The 18,330-nt window shown below is 46.6% G+C and overlaps 1 protein-coding gene and 1 long non-coding RNA gene across 2 annotated transcripts; one reads left to right on the forward strand and one right to left on the reverse strand.

The window, feature by feature from the left end:
* The first annotated feature begins 1,525 nt into the window (after nucleotides 1–1,525).
* LOC140701262 (calcium release-activated calcium channel protein 1) lies at nucleotides 1,526–17,376 on the forward strand. The gene is made up of 2 exons (XM_020802629.3): nucleotides 1,526–1,851; nucleotides 16,541–17,376. Exons 1-2 carry the CDS (start codon nucleotides 1,738–1,740, stop codon nucleotides 17,126–17,128), a joined length of 702 nt encoding a protein of 233 aa, XP_020658288.1. The 5' UTR covers nucleotides 1,526–1,737; the 3' UTR covers nucleotides 17,129–17,376.
* LOC110083833 (uncharacterized) lies at nucleotides 8,702–14,038 on the reverse strand. Its single transcript, XR_013539244.1, has 11 exons — nucleotides 13,459–14,038; nucleotides 13,294–13,369; nucleotides 13,125–13,184; nucleotides 12,057–12,909; nucleotides 11,888–11,947; nucleotides 10,799–11,672; nucleotides 10,631–10,689; nucleotides 9,972–10,415; nucleotides 9,786–9,892; nucleotides 9,468–9,527; nucleotides 8,702–9,252 (listed from the first exon to the last, which is right to left on the reverse strand). It is a non-coding gene; the product is annotated as an uncharacterized LOC110083833 (long non-coding RNA).
* Nucleotides 17,377–18,330: the final 954 nt, after the last annotated feature.

Consider the following 18,330-nt stretch of genomic DNA (forward strand, 5'->3'; position numbering starts at 1 on the left):
CTTCAGAGGCGGCATGTTAGTACTGGCCTACCTTGCAGGGTGGATGTATGGCTTGAGAGAGAGTTGCCCATTAACAATATTTCTGTATAGCTTGGATCCACAGGTTTCTTCTGTGCAGTGCTAGCAACGGGTGGTTCTTTCATTCATCAACATTTGGAACAAAAAGGGGGAAAAAAACACTGGATAAAGGGGAAAATCTTTCAACACACATATCTAGCTACTAAGAGCTTTTAAAGCTGTGCAGAGATATTCACCCAAAGGGCTGCTTCCTATGGGATGTTATGCCCTACCACCTTTATTCATGATCAGTCCTAGGTGTACAAGATCACAGCCACTGTTTTTCCTGTGGAAATTATCCTGAACCATCGAAATGAAAGTTGTGGGGAAAAAATGTGTGAATATTCTTTAGTGTGTTTATTCATTACATTCATGTCCTGCCTTTCCTTCAACGAATTCAAGGTGGCCCCCTAATAAAATGATACCCGACACACAGCTATAGTTCTCCATTTTTGATACTGCGGGTTGTTTATGATGATGATGATGATGATGATGATGATGATGATGATGATGATGATGGACTGTAGCGCCCAAAAGGCATAGCCAACAAAGACGCCCGTCAGGGATTCCTGCAACTGTGGGTCTTGATGATGGCAATTTTAATTGTATTTTAATCATTTATATTTTATTGTATTGAATTTTCATTGTTGTAAGCCGCCCAGAGACCTTTGGGTAGAGTGGGCGGCATAAATAAATAAATAAATAAATAAATAAATAAATAAATAAATAAATTGAAACCCAAAAATCTAGGGGACCAAAGGCTAAAAAATGGCTAGGGCACAAAAAGTGGACAGGAGGGGGGAAAAAAACTCCAAATAAATTTGGGGGGGGTGTCTCAGCGCCCTATAGAAAAAGCCCAAAACAAGCCTTTTCCCAGATTCTAACTCATAAAGATATATAAAACATTTCTGACCCGTATATTATACTGTATGTAGCATTTCTCTGACCGCCGGCCTGCAGCCATCCATTCCCGGCGCCCAAGACCGGATGATTCAAATCATTGGCGGCTCGGTGTTCCTGTGTTCGAGACCCCCCCGCCCTCGTTCCCGGTTTCCCCACCAGATCGCAGGGATTCTTCCCCCCCCCCGCCCCAAAATTGTCTGGGGAAGCCGGCTTTGATCCTCCCCTAAAATGAAAACGTGGGAGTCCTTAGCAGGTTTTCGCGGCGCGGGATGGTAAAAATAAATAAATCCGCGGGGGCGCAGCCTTGAGTCTTTGGACGACCACTCCGAGGGGGACACTGGGAGTTGTAGTCCTTCCCCCCTTTTCTTTCCCTCTCCACCCCCAACCACACAAAGCGGGGGGGCAGGAAGGGAAGGAGGGAGAGAGAGCCGCGCGTCCCCCCCCCCGGTGCGTCCTCGGGGCTGCAGGGCGCACCGGGCGCGCAGGCAGGAGGCGGCCACGGCGAGCGGGCGGGCGGGCGGGCGAGCGGGGCGGGCCCGTCCTGGAGGCGTTGCCGGAGGGAGGCGCCGGGAAGCCGGGCCTCGGCGGCGGCGGCGGCGGGGAGCCGTATCCGGTCTTGGCCCAGCCCCGGAGGGAGAGGCGATCGGAGCGCGCCGGCGGCGGGCGGAGGAGAAGGAGAAGGAGGCGGAGGAGGGCAAGGGCGCCGGGCGCGCCGCGGGGGACTCTCCAGCAGCGGCGGTGGTGGTGGATCGGGCCCCGCCGCTCCCGGGCGCCCTCATGAGCCTCAACGAGCACTCCATGCAGGCGCTGTCCTGGCGGAAGCTCTACCTGAGCCGGGCCAAGCTCAAAGCCTCCAGCCGGACCTCGGCGCTCCTCTCCGGCTTCGCCATGGTGAGCTCAGCGCGCCCCATCCCGTCCCGTCCCCCCCCCCGCGCCCCTTGCCAGCCTTCGCCCTCCGGCCTCTTGGAAGGCAGAACCCCTGGGGTAGAGGGGTGGTGGTGGATCGGGCCCTCCTTCCTTGCTCGCGGCCCCCGGGAACGTGGGGATGGCGCTCGGTGGGGTCGGGATCGGAGTACGGGGGAGGGGGGGTGCTTTCCTCTCCCCCCCCTTTGCACTTTTGGGCAAAGCAACGGGAGGCGCGGATCCTAATAGCTGGGGAGGGGGGGTCCCCTTCTCTGGATCCCTGCGTGGACCAACTGGCCCACCTCGCAGGGTTGCAGGTAAGCAAGGCGTGGGACGAAGCGAGCGGCGCGAAGCCCGGGGAGTTTCCCACGAGAGTTCTCTCTCGCGTGCGCGCCTTCAGGGGGGAGACCGTGCGAACGCCAGCCCCCGGTTTGCCGGGCGGCGCATCCCGCGAACGTGTGAATGTGCCCGCGGGCGCATTGGGACATCGGGGAGTCTTGCGGGTCGAGGGTGGAAATCGCTGGGGCGAGGAAAAAGTCCCTTGGGGAGATTTGGCTCTCCGAATTCCCAAGACCGGGCGGTGATGCCCAGCTATGATAGCCTCCCCCCCCCCCCGCAGACACAAAATTTTAAACGTAGCACCTCTAAAGCTTTCCTGCCTGGTGAGTGAATGGTGGCCGGGTGTGGGGGAGGACGCGGTTCTTGACCCCTATGGCTCCTTGGGATGGCCAATTGTCTTCGCCACATGCCTCCCCCACGCCTCATAAAAGATGCGCTAAGAATAGATGCACATTTTTGGCATTTCTGTTGCGTTTCTCCGAATACATGGTTTTGTTTTGCCTGCTGGGGACGTTTTTTGTAAGGCGTTCTCGGCCTTTTGCACGGAAATGCAGCGCACATGCTCATCCCTGTTATGTTGCAAATTAGAACTCCTGCCCTCTTATTACTTTCTATTTTTGATTTCTTTTTCTATTTATTTATTTACTTTTTTTGCCCAAAGTGGTCTATATGTTGCATAACGATTGCTGATGAAGTCTGGACTCCTGCCTGCACCAATCCGGCGTCGCACCCAGTGGTGTTTATAGGGTTTTATTTTTAAAAGATCGGCACTCTGCTTTTCCACCCGAGAGGCAGCTGGTGGCAAGAATAAAGCCATTCCGATAAAGCCAAACAAACAGTGAAGTAGACTCCAAACACAGAGAGGCTAACGAGGACAAGTCGCAATAAAGAACAAACATCTTCTTTGTTAACAAAGGCTCGTTTGAAAGGTTCGTCTGAGCTGCTCAAACAGGAGAAGATAAATCGTGCCGACTGAATCTTTGAAAGGGAAGTCCACCAATATGTCTTATTGATCAAATTGGGGGGGTTGCTGGTGAAAATAACTTCCTCGGCATTTGGAACTTGATCACTTTGCAACAGTTGTTTTGGAAACATCTGTTCGGTCTGGTCGCCTATGGCGAGTCTGAATTCCCTCCAGATGACCATAAACAGAGGTGCCCTGGCCGCTCTGAAGAGTTAGGTTGCAGTTCTGTATCCCAGCATCCCCAGGGTGGGGATGCTGCTCCAGCAGATCCGAGGGACACCCAGGTTTGGAAGAAGTGGATTTGTCCACGAAAGCTGGCATTAAAATATGGCAGTCAGTCTTTAAGGTGCCCCAGTGGTTTCGTCTTCTTTATTTTTTTGTTTGTTTCTGCCTGACAGGTTGGGAAAATATTTGATTTCACTTACCTGGAAGTAATCATCAATAAGGGCGTTGCCATCAAATCAATTTTGACTGATGGCAACTCATTGAAGGGTTTTCTAGGTTGAGAATATTCAGAGGTGCTTTACCCTTTCCTTCCTGTAGGGGAGCTGTGGGGCTGTGCAGCTTGCCCAAGGATACCCAGGTTGGCACATCTCCCAGTTGGGGGAATTCGAACTCCCCACCTCTGGCTCCGTAGCCAGAGACCTAACTCACCAAGCTGTCCAGCCATGCACCTGGGAGTAAGCCCCATTGTACTTCTAAATAGACATCTTTAGGTTAACAGCTTCTGCCGTTGTGTTCTTTTAGAGGTGTGCCAAAAAGGCAGGCAGCTTAGCGTTCTGTTGGCATGTGGCGTTTTTCGCTGGATGTGAGACTTTGTGAATTCCCCAGGCCACGCTGTACTACACAAACAGTGGGAGTTTGGTCTGCTGGATTGTGCTTATTCTCGTATCGGTTCTCGAACGTTTAGGCTCTTTACACATCTGCACATTATAAGGAAATGGACAAAAAAGAAGCACAAGTGATCAAGGAACGAACCGGCTTGCTTTCGCAGGGGCCCTTGGAAAGTCTAATTTTTTCCAAATCATGGTAGAAATTTTCAAAAGTACACAGCGTGCTCCTTTTGCCCTCTCACGCTTAAGTGATGTTTGAGCAACCTGTAGAAGAAAGAATGTTACAAGTGAAGAAATAACCGAGTTTATCACCTCTGTTGCCAGTTTTGAGATTAAATCTCTGTGCAAGGTTTCTAAGAAGGAGATAATTATGGAGAGAACATAAATTCCCCATTTGTTTGGCTCCGTCCATATCCCTGTACAGGAAATATTTTCCCATTACACCTCTGCCCTCCCTGTTTGAGTTGGCCTGGATGCTGGAGTTTTTGGAGCTGTCCTAAAAAAAAAAAAGTAACTTTTCAAGCTCGGTGGGTGAAAATGTTGTAGAAAGCTTTTTTTTTTTCCTTTTGCCTATGACTTCATCGCTTAACCTTCATCCTTTTCAGAAAAAGACTACTGTATAAGTTTTGTTTGTCTCAATATACTCTCTACCTGAATTGAGATGAAGACTTCAAATTATGAATCTTTTTTTTTTAATGAAGAAATTGAGACCCATTTTAGGATCTGTGTTCTTTTTTTATGGGTGGGAGAAAAGCAAGCAACATTTCCTCTTTCCAAAGACGTGCCTGCTTCCTGTTTAGATACAGAAGGCAGCTTTTTTTCATACCAACTGCTGGGCTTTTAAATAGGGAAATGGATGCTGTTAACATTCACACTGTTAAGGAAATACAATTAAGATCTCTTTATTTAGGCAACCAGCTTCATTTCCATGATCGAAAGGAGGTTGAATCTACTCCCTGCGTGTTTCCTTTCAACAGAAACCGGTCTGCTGTGGTTGTCACGGATGTGGCTTTTAAAGATGAGCCAAAGAGGCTGATCTTTCATATCATGGGGTTGATGAATATCTTTTTTCTATAAATATTGGGGAGGGATAAAGGACGGCTGGAAAGGCAGCAGAAAACCCCATCTCTTTAATCACTTATTTCAGTGTGAGCTTCTGTGGATCAAAATCCACTTCTTTAGACCCAAGGCGTGCAAAGGCAGGTCCCTTATATCTATTTCTGTGGCGGCGAGAGTCCTATTCAGAAGAAGAGATGGGTCATAAGCAAAGTGGTAGCGGTTCATGAACACAGGAATCAGAAACCAGAAGGACACTCTGCTCCAATGAGGAGGGCGGCTTTGTAGCAAAGAGGAAATGCCAGCAGATTTAAAAGCACCCCTGTCTTCGAACTGTTGCCATTCATTCGTTGCTTCTTTTCAATATGTTGGTGTGCGTTCTTTTGCAACATCATCGAGACCAAGGGTTTGAAATCATTCCAGCACAAAAGCTGCAGGTCACCCGTTGTAGTGACCGGTTTTAAAAATACAAATGGATAAAATCGGACAGCTCAGCATCAACGCGGAGGGTCCTCTTTTTCTAAGTTCCACCCGCCTTTGCAAGCCATCTTCAGCTACGAAGAAAAAGATAGTGCAGTGGATACTTTTTGCTTGTGTTCTTTTTAAGGGATCGGGCTTTATGAAAAGATTCAAAGGTTGGACTTTGCTTGATTGGAATAAGCCTGTTTGCTTTCATGCCACCCGGCGGCTGTCCTGGGGGAATAAAAGAGAAGGATGCAATTTTAAAAGGCCGCCTGGCCTTCTGCCTGGCCGCCTGTCTCTCCCCAGAGAAATGTTCGTTGCTCTTCCAGTGGCTAAAAACAGGCCAGGCTTCTTCAGGGGAGGCCGGCGATCTCCGTTTGACTGACAGGCGGCCTTGTGTTCCGGTTGCTGGCACGTGATGTGGCTGGAAGCCAAAGCATTTTAAGTTCACAGCTGCAGCCCTTTAAAAAACCCTTCTCTGTACGGGGATGTTTCTGCAGCGTCAATGCTTTATAGCAAAGTCTGAGGACATGGCGTTGGGGTGCCCCTAATCTTGTGGGTGCTGTCTGGGAGATTCTGGACATGGTAGCCTAAGATGGTGTCACTTTTCTTGAGCCCCCGTTACTACCTTCAGTGTGCAGGCTGGAAAATCAATAGGATGTAACCGAGAGCGAAGGTTTGAAGGGGTGAGCCTTAATGCAAAATAGGCTGTTATTTCTGCTTCTAAGAGCAGAAGTGTGGGGTGAAGCTAAGCCCCCTTTTAGATCCTGTCCCGTTTTGTGCCTCTTTCCACAACATGTCAATGAGCCTTGTTTACAGCATATATGTTGTTGCAAAGTCAGAGGGTTGGGAGTTCAATTCCCCACTGTGCCTCCTTGGCAGGGGTAGGACTTGATGATCTTTTGGTCTCTCCCAGCTCTGCAGATCTAAGATTATAAAGATTATTTGGTGTAAAATGCCCTGGCCTTGAAATCAAAGATACTTGCTTTGGAGAGGAAGAAGGAAGAAGCAAAGGTCCAACACAGACATCCGGAAAGCTTTTAAAAAAACTTAATTTAATATATATATATATATTTGAAGACAGGGTCATAAACAAGAGGAATATTCCCCTTTGATTGGCAAAATGTATATATTGCAAGTCTACAGCATACATAACTGTCAGTTTCAGAACCACAATCTTCTCAATGAAACACACTTTACGTCTACTCTTTGTTTAAAGAAACAAACAGCAGATATGGACTCCCTTTGAATGTTTAGTAATAAATCTCTTTCAAACACACACACAGTACAGTATGTTTCAAATAATGACAAAACTTCCCTTTCAGTAAAACTGGCCAGAGATGCTGTTACTTTTCTGAAACAATGTGATTGAGTAATATTACTCTAACAGGATATATATGTAGTCACTATTTTAGAAAAGGTTTTAGGAGGTCATGGGGCATGGTGCTATTTCTGTATCTTTAAGATATGTGGAGACAGGTAAGAACTAACCACCATATGTCTAGATGGAATATCTATATAGACCCTAAAATCTAAGGGGTGATGTTGAATTGGATTAGTACATTCCAAGCTATCTCCTTCTGGAATGGATCTGTAGCTGTTTTATCTCTATCTGATTAGTCTGGAATAAAAGACTGTGGAAGAGCTGAAATCTTTAGGGTCTGTGATCCCACAGAGGCTCTTGGATGAGTAGCAAAACATTTCAACCTAAGAAGAAAGAGGGTTATATTGTAGAACAGAATGACTGTAGATAATTCAGATTAATCTTCTGAGCTTCGCCAGCCTTGAGAAATGTATTGGTGGTCATGGGTCCTGTGTTCTTCACTTCTTCAGCATTCTTTATATTATTGGAATAGCTTTGTACTGTTCTATAAACACTTATCTATTTATTTAAATTATTAGTTTCATGATTATGTCAAATAGGGATGTGGATTCATGAGCTAATTTGGCTGTAATGAAATGGAACTCAAGTTACAAATACTGGAACGTTGATATTCACAAGTTATTAAAACTGCTTCGTTAATTGATTATCATGAAGTTACTGCCAAATAATTTTTAATAGTGCAATCTGATTCTTTTCTAATTGAAATAAGTCATAATGAGTTTGATAAGGCATCCAGCCAAATAAGGAGATACAGGATTGCATCTCTGATTTATAATTCTTTTTAATGATGTTCTCTTGATAATTATTTTAGAATTCATCAATGTAATTTCTATTATATGGTAGATATGAATCATACAATAGAAGCCTCAAGTCTTCATAGTGCTAATGAAAGTACACCTTGGGATCTAAAAAAGTGTTGATTCATCCATTTAAATCAATGGCTTCATTGAATTCAATAGGTTTATTAAGTTGGCAACACTCTATTAAATTTAAGCTCTATTGATATTATCAAAGGACTGGTTATAAGCATAAAACTCTGAGTTTTTTAAAAAAAACTTTAAAAACCTATTAATACCGACAAAACCCCTAAATGTGAAAAGAAAAAAATTGAAGGCATCCAGTAGAGGCACCGGCCATATTGGTAATTTATGTGTTCATTAATAAATGAACACAACATCTCTAAAACAAAGGTCATAAGCATCTGGAATTCATTCCTGTGATTATTGGAAAATGAATTGTTTATTTAATTAAACAGAATTGTTTTCATATTACATTATCAGTATTATCATTCCATTATGATTTCAATGAAAAGGATAATGAATTATATTAATAAATACTAAGGGCAATTCATTTAATTATCCAAACTGTTAGAAAGGCAAACAGCTCCAGCACATGTTGAGTGAAGCATCAATAGATCCACTATGAAGTCACCGCATTTGTCACTGTCATAGTTCTCATCATTGACTTTGAAGTTGAGTCTTAAAAGGGATGAGAGGAAGTCAGCCTTTTCCTTGAAAACCCAACTTTTCAGAAGATTTCCCTTGGCCTCATGTTCAGTCCTCTTCACAACTGCACAATTTCCATTTAATTCAGTGGGGCGTGAATTTGCTTCTGCACGAAACCCATGGATAGGCTTGCGAATTCTGCGAGAATTCTTTAATTACCATGTTGACTAGGAGATTTGGCCAAACACCAGAGAACGTTTCGTAGCTCTGTCTTAACCCAGACTGGACATCTAAGCACAGCCCGTCTATAGATTGGCCTCTCAAACTCAGAAAAACGACACAGACACAAGAGAAGTTGTTTAAACCACCACAGCTTTATTAAAGAACAATGGTGAAGTAGCTTAGAACTACAGCGGTGGAAGGGACCCAATAGATCATCAGGTCCAGCCCCTATCAAGGAGGCACAGTGGGGAATCAAACCCCCAACCTCTGGCTCCATACCCAGAGGTCTAACCCACAGAGCATATCCAGCAGTGAAGCCTTCAAAGCCATGATGTTTGTGGGCTTAGTCTCTTTCAAATTGTAGCTTCTAAAACACCCACAGTTTAGCTCTTCTTGAGTTCCCAACCAAGGTGGGGCAGCCCAAGAGGAAGGCAGTGCAGAGAAGGCAAAAACCCGTTAACCTCCAAGGCCAATTTGGGTTGAACAGGGAAAAATTCCTTCTCGGCTCCAATAGAGGCAACCAGCTGTGCCTGCACTGCCAGGATAAAAAGTGGGGGAGGCATTCCATCAATCTCTGGATTGTGCCCCTTCATTTCTATTCAGTCATCTGATTCTCCCCCACCCCACTCTGCAGCCCAGGGATCCATCTCACCACCAGTCTCCCTCGTTATCTTGGACGCCAATCTGCAAAAGAAGAGATGAGCACAAGCCATGGAATCTCATGAATGTAGAAGATTCCATATGTTCATAGAGAAGTCCATGTCATAACCCCCATGCCAACAACTGCCCAGATGAGGTCAGAAGCCATCTTCAGACACAGTTTTCTGACTTCCGAGAGGATTTCTATGACAAATAATGGATCATTCATTGAAGCCAGTGTTGCTGTCATAATTACCTACCTCACCAAAAAGACATGATTCGAGGTGAGATTGTCTTGGCCTCTCAGTGAAGTACGGCCCCTTAAAAGAGCAGAATACACCTCTGTCACATGGCTAGATTGCAAACAGTGAGCATCCCCAAATGTCTACAGCATGCACAGTACAAAGGGAACAACAGGGAGGTGGTCACCTCTACTTGAAGCATAGATCCTATCCTATCTCTTGTCCCAAGAGAAACAGGGACCCTTAATTAAACAGAAGACAGCTTTGTCAATGCCTACATCATGGCGCCACTCAAACAATGGAGAGATGGTCAACCCCTATTTTTCAGCCACTCACCAAGTTCTTGCTTTCTTGACTCATGGGTCCTCTTCAGACAGGGTCTTCTCCATGTCTTCTTCACAGAGGAAACACTTGTGTGTATGAATAGGAAGGCCACAACAGGTCTATGACATCAGATAAGAATTCCTTTAGCTCAGAAGGAACCAGAGGAACAAAAAAATTTCTTCACAAGGTGATACTCACAGAACTGCCTGATCCAGGTGTAAGGGTATGGCTCTTTCCTCCACTCCTACATGACCTGTAAAAAAGCATTGACATCCTTCTGATGGGTCCTCTTCAGATCATAAAGGGAGCAGGTTGAATTTATCCAGTCTTACTCACCAGCTCGTTCTGTTTTCTATTATGTCGCTGCACATCTGCTTCTCCGAACATGACTTCTTGGCCAATGGAAGTTGGATTCCAACCAAGAACAGAGTCCTGGAAGCAACCCAACATATACTTACCTTCCTGTAAGATCCATTGAGCTCAGTGGGCCTTACCTGCATGGGACTGGGCAAACCTCAGAGAAGCTGTGATCCCTGGAGAGTCGAAGGGCAAATGAGCCAGACGCATGTGGTGCAATGGGCCTATTGTTGTGCACTGTGATTTATCTCACCACCAGTCTCCCTCGTTGTCTTGGACACCAACCTGCAAAAGAAGAGATCATCTCAAGCCATGGAATCTCATGAATGTAGAAGATTCCATACGTTCATAGATAAGTCCATGTCATAACCCCCATGCCAACGATTGCCCAGATGAGGTCAGAAGCCATCTTCAGACACAGTTTTCTGACATCCAGGAGGATTTCTATGACAAATAATGGATCATTTGTTGAATCCAGTGCTGCTGTCATAATGACCTACCCCACCAAAAAGACGTGATTCGAGGTGAGGTTGTCTTGGCCTCTCAGGAAAGTTGGCACCTTAAAAAAGCAGAAGACAACTCTGTCAGATGGCTAGATTGCGGACAGTGAATATCCCCAAATGTCTACAGCATGCACAGTACAAAGGGAACAACGGGGAGGTGGTCACCTCTACTTGATGCATAGATCCTACCCAGAGAAGGCCTTCTTCGTGTCCTCGTCCCAAGAGGACCCTAAATTAAACAAAGGACAGCTCTGTCAATGCCTACATCATGGTAACACTCAAACAATGGAGAGATGGTCAACCCCTGTTTGACAGCCACTCACCAAGTTCTTGCTCTCTTGATTCATGGGTCCTCATCACTTCTGCTTCCCCGAACATGATGTTTTGGCCAATGGAAGTTGGATTTCCACGGAGGACAGAATCCTGACAGCAACCCAAAATATACTTACCTTCCTGTAAGATCCATTGAGCTCAGTGGGCATTACCTGCATGGGACTGGGCAAACCTCAGAGAGGCTGCGATCCCTGGGAGAGTCTAAGGGCAAATGAGCCAGACGCATATGGTGGGTTGCAATATGACCCAAGCGGATGTGAACCATTGTGAGGTGGGAGCTTCATGATTGGTTGTGGGAGCTTCATCATTGGTTTGCCTTCATTGTGACATAAGAAAGGAGGTGGGAAGGATCAGGAAGGAGCCATATGGGGGTGACCATATATGGTCAAATGATGGGAAAAGCAAGCAGGCTGTGATGAGTTCAACTCAAAGTTAATTAAATCTGAATCATACCTTCTTGGCCGATGGAATTCGGATTCCCACGAAGAACAGAGTCCTGGCAGCAACCCAACATATACTTACCTTCCTGTAAGATCCATTGAGCTCAGTGGGCCTTACCTGCATGGGACCGGGCAAACCTCAGAGAAGCTGTGATCCCTGGAGAGTCTAAGGGCAAATGAGCCAGACGCATGTGGTGCAATGGGCTTATTGTTGTGCGTTGTGATGTATCTCACCACCAGTCTCCCTCGTTGTCTTGGACACCAACCTGCAAAAGAAGAGATCATCTCAAGCCATGGAATCTCATGAATGTAGAAGATTCCATATGTTCATAGAGAACACCATGTCATAACCCCCATGCCAACAACTGCCCAGATGAGGTCAGAAGCCATCTTCAGACACAGTTTTCTGACATCCGGGAGGATTTCTATGAGAAATAATGGATCATTTGTTGAATCCAGTGCTGCTGTCATAATGACCTACCCCACCAAAAAGACGTAATTCGAGGTGAGGTTGTCTTGGCCTCTCAGTGAAATATGGAACCTTAAAAGAGCAGAATACAACTCTGTCAGATGGCTAGATTGTGGACAGTGAACATCCCCAAATGTCTACAGCATGCACAGTACAAAGGGAACAACAGGGAGGTGATCACCTCTACTTGATGCATAGATCCTATCCGGAGAAGGCCTTCTTCGTGTCCTCATCCCAAGAGGACCCTAAATTAAAAAAAGGACAGCTCTGTCAATGCCTAGATCATGGTAACACTCAAACAATGGAGAGATGGTCAACCCCTATTTGACAGCCACTCACCGAGTTCTTGCTCTCTTGATTCATGGGTCCTCATCACTTCTGCTTCTCCGAACATGATGTTTTGGCCAATGGAAGTTGGATTTCCACGGAGGACAGAATCCTGGCAGCAACCCAAAATATACTTACCTTCCTGTAAGATCCATTGAGCTCAGTGGGCATTACCTGCATGGGACTGGGCAAACCTCAGAGAGGCTGCAATCCCTGGGAGTGTCTAAGGGCAACTGAGCCAGACGCATATGGTGGGTTGCAATATGACCCAAGCGGATGTGAACCATTGTGAGGTGGGAGCTTCATGATTGGTTCGCCTTCATTGTGACAGAAGAATGGAGGTGGGAAGGATCAGGAAGGAGCCATTTGGTGGTGACCATATATGGTCAAATGATGGGAAAACAAAGCAGGCTGTGATGAGTTTAACTCAAAGTTAATTAAATCTGAATCATACCTTCTTGGTCAATGGAATTCGGATTCCCACGAAGAACAGAGATCTGGCAGCAACCCAACATATACTTACCTTCCTGTAAGATCCATTGAGCTCAGTGGGCCTTACCTGCATGGGACTGGGCAAACCTCAGAGAAGCTGTGATCCCTGGAGAGTCTAAGGTCAAATGAGCCAGACGCATGTGGTGCAATGGGCCTATTGTTGTGCACTGTGATGTATCTCACCACCAGTCTGCCTCATTGTCTTGGACACCAACCTGCAAAAGAAGAGATCATCTCAAGCCATGGAATCTCATGAATGTAGAAGATTCCATATGTTCATAGAGAACACCATGTCATAACCCCCATGCCAACAACTGCCCAGATGAGGTCAGAAGCCATCTTCAGACACAGTTTTCTGACATCCGGGAGGATTTCTATGAGAAATAATGGATCATTTGTTGAATCCAGTGCTGCTGTCATAATGACCTACCCCACCAAAAAGACGTGATTCGAGGTGAGGTTGTCTTGGCCTCTCAGTGAAATATGGAACCTTAAAAGAGCAGAATACAACTCTGTCAGATGGCTAGATTGCGGACAGTGAACATCCCCAAATGTCTACAGCATGCACAGTACAAAGGGAACAACAGGGAGGTGGTCACCTCTATTTGATGCATAGATCCTATCCGGAGAAGGCCTTCTTCGTGTCCTTGTCCCAAGAGAAACATGGACCCTAAACTAAACAGAAGACAGCTCTGTCAATGCCTACATCATGGTACCACTCAAACAATGGAGAGATGGCCAACCCCTATTTGACAGCCACTCACCAAGTTCTTGCTCTCTTGATTCATGGGTCCTCATCACTTCTGCTTCCCCGAACATGATGTTTTGGCCAATGGAAGTTGGATTTCCACGGAGGACAGAATCCTGGCAGCAACCCAAAATATACTTACCTTCCTGTAAGATCCATTGAGCTCAGTGGGGATTACCTGCATGGGACTGGGCAAACCTCAGAGAGGCTGCGATCCCTGGGAGTGTCTAAGGGCAAATGAGCCAGAGGCATGTGGGGGGTTGCAATATGACCCAAGAGGATGTGAACCATTGTGAGGTGGCAGCTTCATGATTGGTTGGGGGAGCTTCATCATTGGTTGGCCTTCATTGTGACATAAGAAAGGAGGTGGGAAGGATCAGGAAGGAGCCATTTGGTGGTGACCATATATGGTCAAATGATGGGAAAACAAAGCAGGCTGTGATGAGTTTAACTCAAAGTTAATTAAAGCTGAATCATACCTTCTTGGCCAATGGAATTCGGATTCCCACCAAGAACAGAGTTCTGGCAGCAACCCAACATATACTTACCTTCCTGTAAGATCCATTGAGCTCAGTGGGCCTTACCTGCATGGGACTCATGAATGTAAAAGATTCCATATGTTCATAGAGAACTCCATGTCATACTCTGTCACATGGCTAGATTATGGACAGTGAACATCCCCAAATGTCTACACTACAGCATGCACAGTACAAAGGGAACAACGAGGATGTGGTCACCTCTACTTGATGCATAGATCCCTTTTAGAGGCCCTGCCCCTCCTCGATTTAGTGTCCAAAAGACAGGATGGCGTCAGAAGATAATCTTGGGCACATGATAGAGGGCTCTGCAGAGTTTGGTAACATTACCATTTTAAAAACAAGACGCCCTGGGATCCTGTTCACCTCCCTGGTTGGGGAACTCTGGGTGTTTGTAGTTCAAATAAGTCACTTTCCTGAACCTCAAATTGTCTGTCCAAAGCAGCCTTGATCATATTGATTGGGGGATGATAGATGTCGTAGTCCAAGTCATTTGCAGCACGCTGGATAGAGGTGGATTTCTCTAAAGAGGCCAAACGTTAAAACTGGCACCTTGGAATAATTCTTGAGTTTTTCAGTTCAAAACCAAGGAAGAATGCTCCGGTTGGGTTTCCAGCTTGCTTTCTTGCCATCTGGCTGTATTTTTTTTTTTTTTTGGAAGAACCCAAAATAAATCAGTTTGAAGCTCTCGGGTACAAGAGCCGGACAACTAAATCCGTAATTTCCCAATTTATTGTCTGGCCTTTCAGCCAGTTTAGTTCCTCCGTCCGTTTCAAACCTGCACAGTCAAAAAATAAATAAATAAAACCTCAGGATTAGTCCCATTATTATTATTATTTTTGAAACGAGCAGCATGCTTTCTGTTTCGCAGTAAACCAAACGGACTGCTCATATTAATTCAATTACAACAGTTAAGGGGCCCACCCGGTGACTCTCGCTTTCTAGACAACTTAACAGGGATTAAAGAAAGGGAAAAAAAACAGACTCCAACTGTCTTTTGTGAAATCACAGATCACTTTTAAAACAAACGGGGGGAAGACGGGGAATTTTAGCACCTGCCTGGATCCTCAATCTGGTTGATGCCTGGGTGGATTGAATCCTGTACTGCTTTAAATTGACCCCAGCCTTGCTGTCGATTCAGACAAAATCTGGGGCACCCTCTCCCGACGGAACGCTCTTATTTTTTGGCATAAACCCGGTGGACATTCTTTCTGGGTTGTATTTTGTGGGTCAGTTGATTTGAAAAAACAAACAAACAACAACACAGCGTTCACCAGCCCATGGAAACAGGTGTTTTATGATACAGTTCCATTGTGGGAAGGACAGATGTTAGGGGAGATGATGGGAGCGCCTCTCCGTCTAATCCCCTCGGCCTGGGAGGTTCTAGTTTCCTCTATTCCTTTCTTCTTCCTCCCCCCCCTCCTTGGACAGCTGCTCATTGTCCTGGATCAGAAATGGGTTTCTCGCTCTCCGGTGGGCACGCTTTGACGTCAGAGCTGACCCCCTCCCCGCCCCACTCCTCTGCCAAGTGGAGGGATGCTGGATTTTGGCCAAGGCACAAGAAAATGGCCTTCTCCCTCCCCCCCCAAAACCATGCTTAGGAAAATATTGCTTCTTTCTCCTCTGGCGCAAAGGGCTGGGAGGGGTGCCAGCTGGAGGGTGCCGTTACATAATACTGCATTGTCCGGCAAGGAAGTGAGGTGGGTACCTTGGCAGCCCCTCTTTCCTCTGTTTTGAAAGAAAGCTTATTTGCACTTTAACTTTGGCGAGCAGTTTTTTTAGGAGATCAACCCAAAGCCAGCCTTTCTTGTCTCTTGTTAAAGAATATTGCCTGTGGCTTCTGATCATGGCGACCTGTTTTCTCTTAGAAGGAACTAGCAGAACATGTTCATCGAATTGTGAAGTTGGAAGGGCACCTCAAAGGCCATCCAATCCAACCCGCTGCTCAAGGCAGGAATCCAGACCCAAGGAGATCTGCCAGGGGGTTGCCTAAGTTTCTCTTGAAAGCCTCCAGGGCTGGAGGGCTCACCAGCTCTCGACGAGGTCCTTGAGTCTGTTGTCGTACTGCTCTAACAGTTGGGAAGTTTTTCTTAATATTCAACCAAATATCCAGTAGCCCAGTGCCATACATGGAATTTTACAGCTCAACCCCCCCCCCCTTTGGAGGCCATTCACATTTAGAAGACTACAATTCCTAGAATCCACACACACACACACACCAGTTAGTCCGGCCGCTGGGAACTGTGGCCCAAAATTATAACATGAAGTATGTTCTCCTCTCAAAGGCCGAGCGGGTGCAGAGGATGGTTTTATTCTGGTGCCCGGCTCCTCAAGGGAACTTTTAGGTCCATAAAGATCTTGGGGTGTGTCCTTCAACGTGGAGATTAAATGTTTAAAACCACTTTGCATTGTTTGCTGTGTTCCCGGTGTTTCTAAATGTTTGTAACCGCTTCTGCTGCTCCTTACCCTGAGATATTATAATTCAGAATGAGCTTTATTAAATGTCTGTTGTTATTATTTCCATCCTCCCCCCTCCGGCCGCCGTTTCCTATCCTGTTCTAGGTGGCGATGGTGGAAGTCCAGTTAGACGCCGACCACAACTACCCGCCGGGTCTCCTGATCGCCTTCAGCGCCTGCACTACCGTCCTGGTGGCCGTCCACCTCTTCGCCCTCATGATCAGCACCTGTATCCTCCCCAACATCGAGGCCGTGAGCAACGTCCACAACCTCAACTCCGTCAAGGAGTCCCCCCACGAGCGCATGCACAAGCACATCGAACTGGCCTGGGCCTTCTCCACCGTCATCGGGACCTTACTCTTCCTGGCGGAGGTCGTCCTTCTCTGCTGGGTCAAGTTCCACCCTTTGAAGAAGAAGCCAGCGTCGGCGTCCGGGGACGGCCATCCGGCCACCAACGACACCGCCTCCGCCATCACCGCCGGCGAGGCGGCGGCCATCACGTCCACCACCATCATGGTCCCCTTCGGGCTGATTTTCATCGTCTTCGCGGTCCATTTCTACCGCTCGCTGGTGACTCACAAGACGGACCGGCAGTTCCAGGAGCTGAACGAACTGGCCGAATTCGCCAGGCTGCAAGATCAGCTGGATCACAGGGGGGATTCCTTGCCCCCTCCCGGAAGCCACTTTGCTTAGGGGGGGGAAAGGAAGAGGAGGAAACCAAGAAACGAACGAAGCCGAAACCACGCCATGAAACAAAACCGACCGATGCCACGGGGGACACGGTTTCTGTTGTGTTCTCAACACCGTAGTGCCTGTACGTGGGGCTCTACGGGAGGGGAGGGGTTGGTTTGGAAAAATTTAGTAGTACTGTATTTAACCCTTTTAGTGCTTTTTTAAAAAAACAGAAAGAAATCTCCAATCTGTTCTTGTAACATCTTGAAGGACTGATGTTGGGAAGTCATTCTGCTTTTGGGGCAACCTTCTCCTCCTCTAATCCGTGGCCTTCAGGGTGTTTTCTTTGAAACCATGATTCATGGGGCGGGGGGTGGTGGAAGGATGCTTGTTGTTGTCAGGCTGGGAAAGGGTGGGGGGACAGGAAGTGAGGGGCTAGTAGGAAAGCATCATATTTTTACTTTTCTATGTTTGATAACTGGCAGAGACTAGAATGAGTCCCCACTCCCCCTTTTGTCAGAACTGCACCACCAGCCTACAAATCAATGGACTTGAAGAAGGGTTGAATTTATGAATGACATGGGGGTGCACACATCATGTAGTACTGGCGAAGGGCAGAATGGCTCTTAGCAAGAGAATTTGCTTTCCAAGAATCATGGCCTTTAGCTTTATTTTTTTTTAAAATATCAACTAAGTTTCTAGTCCATCTGGAAGCCAAGCTGTGCTTAAGGCTGAAGGAGAAGAGTCCTCACTCTCTTCCTCTTTAATTGTGACATGCAAGAAAGCGAATTGTGTTTTGCAAAATAGGGGAACCGGAGAAAACGGTTTTGGCCTGCCAGATTTGCAGAGAATGGTTGGTTTTTGCAGCTGCCGAGCATGGGCGATTTCCTTGCAAAGTCTGGCTTCGTTTTCTTTCAAAGAAAGAGGGGTGGATTAAAGCACACAACGGTCCATTTGTCTCCGTGGCCGTGATCCCAATCATCCTTGCCTTCGAGTAGAGCTCGCGGAACCTGATGGCTTTTACTTCTCCGTAACTATGCATAAGATAGGCTTGTAAGTTATGGAGGCACTTAGAACAAATTATTTTGCTGTCATGGGGCAGGAAGTGGTTTTGCCTGTGGAAACCTCTTTGTTCTGGACCACGTTAGTTGTTCGGAGATGCAGATTGGACCGACAATGGACTGCAATTCCCATCATCCACGGCCACCATGGTGACTGTGGAT

The sequence above is a fragment of the Pogona vitticeps genome, chromosome 14, assembly GCF_051106095.1.
Source record: "Pogona vitticeps strain Pit_001003342236 chromosome 14, PviZW2.1, whole genome shotgun sequence".
NCBI classification, from domain to species: domain Eukaryota; kingdom Metazoa; phylum Chordata; class Lepidosauria; order Squamata; family Agamidae; genus Pogona; species Pogona vitticeps.

Bases quoted from the DNA above. Each gene is read 5' to 3' on its own strand.
- LOC140701262 (XM_020802629.3), top strand. From the start codon at position 1,738: ATGAGCCTCAACGAGCACTCCATGCAGGCGCTGTCCTGGCGGAAGCTC. The intron at 1,852-16,540 runs GTGAGCTCAGCG...ATCCTGTTCTAG, and splicing joins TCCTCTCCGGCTTCGCCATG to GTGGCGATGGTGGAAGTCCA.